We start from the raw sequence: 6,477 nt of genomic DNA on the forward strand, positions 1-6,477 counted from the left end.
TCTTTCCTTGTTTGTAATTGTTAGAGGAGAACCTTCAAACGAAGCGTATTTGTTTTGGCGTTTTTTTGGTTTGGTTACGGCAGCGCATCGGACAGACAGAGACCCGACTCCGCGTTCAAGCGACTTTTTTGGTTCTGTTTTGATTCAGATTGTGTTTTTTGCGCAACAGTTTTATTTATTGAAAGAAAATTTTATTTATTTTATTATCCTTTGTTAAGTCCTGGGAGCTCCAGTAACTACTAAAAGTTAAACTACTGTTCACTTAACTGTAATAGGCCTAATACTTGAATTTATTTGTTATTTATTTCACAGATTTAAATGATTAGGCTAAGTTGCTGCTGTCACACATTGTGTTGTTTTGTATATTGCAGCTGTTGCAGCTGCTGCTGTTATTTTTTATTTATTTTATGTTGATAAGATGTTGGTTCAGATTGTGTTTTTTGCAGTTTTATTTATTGAAAGAAAGTTTTATTTTATTTTTTTATTATAAGATTCCATTGCACTACAACTGTGTGCACTTTATTGTTGTATTGTTTAATACAATTCATTTTTGAACTTTATAATAAAAATATATTGGAAAGAAGAAATATGTTTTTTATTCATGGAGATAAATTAGCATTAATTGCTATATAGGTCAAATTATGGGGAGATAATCGAATCGAAATCGAATCGAATCAGATTTAAAACTGAATCATTAGATTAATCGATGCATCGAAAAACTGTTTTCTAGATTAATCGATTACAAAAATAATTGTTTAACCCAGCCCTAATCTACACAATAAATGTCTGTCAGAACCTCACCAAATGACAGGCAGGGAAGCACGGCCGGGGTATCCGATACCCCGCAGCTGCTAGAAGAGGCCCTGTTTTTGTAGGGATTGCATTCACTGCTACAAGCAGGAGAAAGTGGAAATATGTAGCATTTGTGTTGTCATTCCAGGATCATGTTAGGAAACCTCTGGGTGTGGTGTGGAGTTACCCCAATGCTGACCTGAACACTGGGCACTGGCAGCTTCAGTTGAGCTGGGAAATCTGATAGCAAATCAACTAAGTGGATGAAAGGCAGGACTTCAATAACTTTTATTAATTAAAGCTGTTGAGGTGGATGGACTATGACTTGCACAGGGAAAGTAAGAGACTATGTATTACCCATGGACAAAATACGTAGGTCTTAGACCCTTCAAGCCAAATCTGGCCCCCACTAGGGTGCTAGGTGGCCGGCCGACCATTTTCTAATTCATGATAAAAAAATCCCAAACTAACATCAAAATAGAGCTTGCTTATGAAAAAAGGGCAAGTGGAGGATCCCCCGGAAACCCTGACGGAGATTCTAGCTAAGACCCTAATGTCCTGAAATCCTAGACATGTCCTGGAATCCTAGGAACATTGTAAAATCCTAGAAATGTCCTAAAATCCCAGACAAATCCTGAAATCCTAGACATGTTCTACAATCCTAGTACCGTGCTAAAACCACAGAAATGTCCTTCAGTCCTACAAACATCCTTAAATCATAGAAAGGTCCTAAAATCCCAGAAACATGATAAAATCCTGGATCCCTCCTAAAACCCTAAAATGCCCTTAAAATTGTAAAAACATCCTCAAATTCTTGAAATACCCTAAAATCTTACAAATGTACTTAAATCATAGAAACATGCTTGGGACTGCTGAGACTGGTCCCTGGCCTCCTGCCAATTTGCAAAAGTGCCCCCCAAGCAAAGTAAGTTGAGTATCCCTGTCTTACAGGTTTATCAATTTATTTTATCCAATAAATATTTAAGTGAGCCTAAAAGTCCAATCCAAAACCAAAAAGGTGTTCATGAGTTAGATTGACTGATGTAGCTTTACCTTTTTCCTGCTGCTGCTGTAAACTAGCAGGTCTTAAGTGTCACAGTTTGTTTCTTTTTAAATCTAGGTCATATGGGGACAAGGACAGAACCCTCAAGTTTATACCTTACAGTTCAGCCATGAAGCAGATGCTAAAGGCAGAGATTCTTTCATTATTTACAGTCATTTAAAAAAAACTGCTGATCCCTTATTTTATATTACACTGAAGCATTCAACATAATATGCGTTGTTGATGTATCTGATACTGTTGTCTAGCTACATTGAGGTAATGAAAACCAGACTTGCTTTTCAGGTTACAAGGCTGGAAAAGCAGGGGAAAGATACAGTGGGCTGTGTCCCAAAGTTTAGTTAGTTTGGGGGTGGGGGGGTGTAACATGAATCTTGGCATATTGTATTCATAAATTCTGTCAGATAATGCAATTTGATGACTGCTATTTCTGCCATTTTGAAGTGAAGTCTCAAGATAAAATCTGTCTTGGATACTTCCAAACAAAGCATCTGCTCTTCAATGTGACATGCAAGTTTTTTCAGCTTTCCTGTTAATCTTCCGTCCACCAGATTCTACTGTGGTAGGTAGCAGCAATGAGTAGCCTGAAGTGAGCTGAAAAGTTTCACTTCAAATAAAGTCCTGCATCAAAAGCACAGCTCATAAAACAAGGTCTTAATCCTACACATAAAAGATCTCTCTTCACTTTTATGAGCAGTGCATTTGTGCATAAAGTAGGTTGGGCAAAATTTAAATTGCCAAGTGACTGAATGGAGTTTGGAGTGAAGACCATACTACAGTCACATGACAATGGACCACAACCTCAACGACAATGCCTAAAGCCAACTGTCTCTCCACAGTCTCTCCTCCTGAACTTCCTGCCCCTCCCATTCTGCTGGACAAATTATCCTTTGAGGGGAAAAAATCTCATTTGAGGCTTTTCAGCTGACATTCACCACTGGCTCATCAGATTTAGCACTGACAAGACATCATCTGGGTGTCTCGTGAATGTGCTCTACATAAAGTTTGACCTTAATGAGGTATTTCCAGTGTGTGTGCACGCGGGCTTTGAGCGATGCACAAAACACAGATAGAAACAGCCTACTGAAAAAGTCAAACATGTTAAACAGAGATAAATATCAGATAAACCGTTGCAGTTTTACAATGGTGTATATTTAAGTCATTACTTTTCACACACTAAGCCCTTTGAAAAAACCTTAATGTTATAGAACATTGGGAAATAAACTACAAGTTTAACCCTACACTTTTGCTTTCCTTGTGCTGCTTTTTAAACCTTTGAGCAAACTGATGGTTTCTTTTATAAACATGATTGTAAAGCAATGTGCAACTTGGTGAGAAATGTGCCACAACCTGCAAGAAATGTGTCTTGGGGGTTGGGGGATTAAAAACAAAGCTAGGGAAAAACTATATTAATTCTTTTCATAATTGCCAATTTAAAATTATGTTAGAAAAATTACATTATTGAAGCACATTTCCAGGGTATTTCTTTGACGTTTTTCAACTTCTTTTATCATTTTTTTTATTTTTTAATTTTTTATAATTTCTAGGTACTTTTCCTGTATTGTACTAATCTCTTGCTATTTTGTAGGGTCATTCTTTATTTCGTTGCTCATAGTTTACTTCACATGTTTTTGAAACAAATTTGGGTTCAAAGAGTTAATATTCCAAATACAGTTCATGCGATGAAATACCACATAAAAACTACAGGTAAGCACAAATCCATACCGTTACTGTCTATTAGCTCAGAATGAAGTGAGGATACTAAGCAGTTACAGAGGATAACTCCAGATGTTAACAGCAGCTCATGGAAACACTGCCCTTACTTGTAGATATTGATTCATACTCGCTGAGAGGAGCTGCAGATAAATAAAGTCACTTTAAACTGCTGTCACGCGCTTTAATATCCTATGGAAGCATTACTGTAAATGAGCAAAAAAAGAAAAGAAAATAACGGTACAGAGGTTTTGGTGTTGAAAAAACAGCCACTCACCCCTGTTGGAAGTGAACAGAACGGGGTCGCTCCTCATCGTGAAGTCAAACTCATCGAATCCGCTCGACGACACACTGCAGCAGGTACCGGTATAATCCACACACACACGCACACACACACACACACACACAAACACACACACAGAGACTGTAAAACTGTTTGTGCTCCTTCACTTGACTCCAACACTTAGTTCTTTTCAACAAGGCCGGATACTCACACAGCTCTCTGTTCCTTTCAAACTTTTTTCAAGATCTTTCTCCTCCTACTCCTCCCTCCCCTGTTTCCTTTCCCTCGCTCCCTCCTCCCCTCTATTTCTCCAAATCTCTCAGCAAACTGCCTCGTCCCATGGATACTGGAGCTGCATTTAAAGACAATCGGAAGAAAAACAGTTCCCTGCCTGGTTTGTGGATTTATAACTTGATCAAGGGTCAGACGAAATATTTGGTTTGATTCCGTTTTATAGGCCTAATACACAAACTAAATAGCCTCCACAGTTATGGATGAAGTATATGAAAGCAATATCTGAGTACAAGTACAGATAATGGAAAATGACTTTGGTAGAGGTTAAAGTTACCTATTACAATGTTACATGAGTAAAAGTGAAAAGTAATAATATTAACTGTGGAGAAGAATACATCTTATTTTTGTCTGGTTTGCATTTCTCCTTTTTCAAAGTACATGTTCCATTTTGTCACAGGGTATTTACAGCAATGGCACATGCACAAGTCTCAAAATGAGATTACCTGAGTGCACTTGAAGGCCACTTTTCCTCTTGCTATTCCCTCCCTCCTCCTCCTCCTCCTCCTCCTCCACTCTGTGTGTATGGTTAGTCTGTCACAAGTGGCTTTCCATTAGCTCATACTTATTTTTGGAAATATAGTTTATAAACATTTGAATATAGGTTACTTTCAGGATAGGAGGATGAAACACACAGCAGTATAACAACAGATATGGATAAAGAAATAGTTAGAATACAATGACAATGACATAGAGTTGCCCTACTTTTGCCTTCATAACAAAATGCCTTTTGGAAAAGTCTGAGAAGTAGGACTGACTGACAACAGTGGTCCCAGTTTCAGTGCTTATTGTCTTTAGTGATATTAGAAATCAAAATTTCAAGATTTTTTAAAAATCTGCTTTTGACTATATCCTGCCCGTTTTCATTCCGGACTCATTAAGAAGCACCATTTGACAACTGGTGCAAGTCCACGACGCCAAAAGGCACCTTTCACATGACAGAAAACGCCACTGGACAGGGTTGCATGAGAACAGAACCAGTCACTGTGTTTTCATACCCTGCTGGTAGTGGTGTAATATAAGGAGCATGAGGATACCAAAAAGGCAGGTGGGAGGGATGGTGGATGGATGGGTCTGACAAACCCCAGACTTTCATGCAGGATTCCAGTGTTTGTTTCCCGTCTCAATGTGATGATTTTTTCTAAACCTTACCATGTGCCTCTTCCCTTTAATCCTAACCATCTGTGCCGGCATGTGCATCTGTTGGTGCTATGACGACGGCAGCACATGCATTTTTTTTTTCACTCCATCGCCCCTTCTGCTGAATCACGACTTTTCTACAATAGAGAAGCGCTTATCAACATCAGGAAAAGTTGTGTGGGGTTTGGCCTGAATGCAGCAGGTCGTGAGAGGATCTCCATCAACAGCATACTCCAAGCGGCGAGCACCAGTAGAAGAGAGGGAGGAAAGGTGGCATCAGGGCGAGGCTGACCCAACTTGGACTGAGAGCAGTTCCTCTACCAAGCCTTCTTCTGGCTGATGTCCAGTCACAGGAGAATAAAGTGGATGAGATGCAATTGAGGCTCACTCAGCAACAGGAAATCAGAGACAGCTCTGTGCACATCTTCACAGAGACATAGTTAACCCCGAACATCCGGGATCGGACTGTTACACTGGATGGACGGAACTTGCTGGGAGCTGACAAGACACAATACTCTGATGCAACTTCAAAAAATGCACTGCAGGAATTGAATGATGCCATAAGCAGCAACATGGCTAACCAACCTGATGGAATCTTCATAGAAACTGCTGATTTTAATCAGCTCAACCTTTAACTCCAAAGATGTAGCAGGATCAAGGACGAATGTATTTGTGCCCTCTTGAAATTAACTTTATACTTGAAACTTGAAGAAGAATTCTAACCCTGTAACCTCAAACCACTTTCAAACTGCTCTAAACCAGCTTTAGTCAAATTGCCTTATACAGGGGAGAGGTGAAGAAACAATAAAGAAGAGTAAGAGGCAAGCTTTCCGAATAACACTTAATTACCATAAGCTGTGGATTCCCCACATCCCTGGGGGAAGGAGCCATTCTGAGTTCAATATCCCATCTGCCACGAGGGGAGGAGGAGGAGGAGGAGGAGGAGGAAGGGAAGGGGAATGCTGTGTTTTTCATTTCTTTCTTCGGGACTGCACTTTTTCAGTGAGCAACCTGATACTGAGGGAGGGAACAGTATGGAGAGGAAGAATAATGTCCCGGCTCACCTTTCAGTTCCTCCTGTTAAAGGAGAACTGCAGCATGGCATGGTTAAAGTGTATTTCCCTAAAGGATAATCACCATAATGTTCCTGTAACTGACCTCGCCCTGCAGAGAATATTTGTGTGTGTGTGTGTGTATG

General features: G+C 39.7%; 1 protein-coding gene across 2 annotated transcripts in view; it reads right to left on the reverse strand.

Moving 5' to 3' along the window:
- Positions 1-6,147, reverse strand: part of afap1 (actin filament associated protein 1) — a 78,453-nt gene extending 72,306 nt beyond the window's left edge. Inside the window, exons 1-2 of one of the 2 annotated variants that reach the window (XM_042512411.1) lie at positions 4,060-4,125; positions 3,843-3,916 (exon numbers count right to left, since the gene is read on the reverse strand). In XM_042512411.1, coding sequence (XP_042368345.1) covers positions 3,843-3,879 — 37 coding nt within the window. In that variant the 5' untranslated portion in view covers positions 3,880-3,916; positions 4,060-4,125. Of the gene's footprint in view, positions 1-3,842; positions 3,917-4,059; positions 4,126-6,128 lie in introns of those variants that run through there. The other variant, XM_042512412.1, reaches the window with a different exon arrangement.
- Between the last annotated feature and the right edge of the window lie 330 nt (positions 6,148-6,477).

Source organism: Plectropomus leopardus, chromosome 23 (assembly GCF_008729295.1).
Source record: "Plectropomus leopardus isolate mb chromosome 23, YSFRI_Pleo_2.0, whole genome shotgun sequence".
In the NCBI taxonomy this organism is placed as follows: Eukaryota; Metazoa; Chordata; class Actinopteri; order Perciformes; family Serranidae; genus Plectropomus; species Plectropomus leopardus.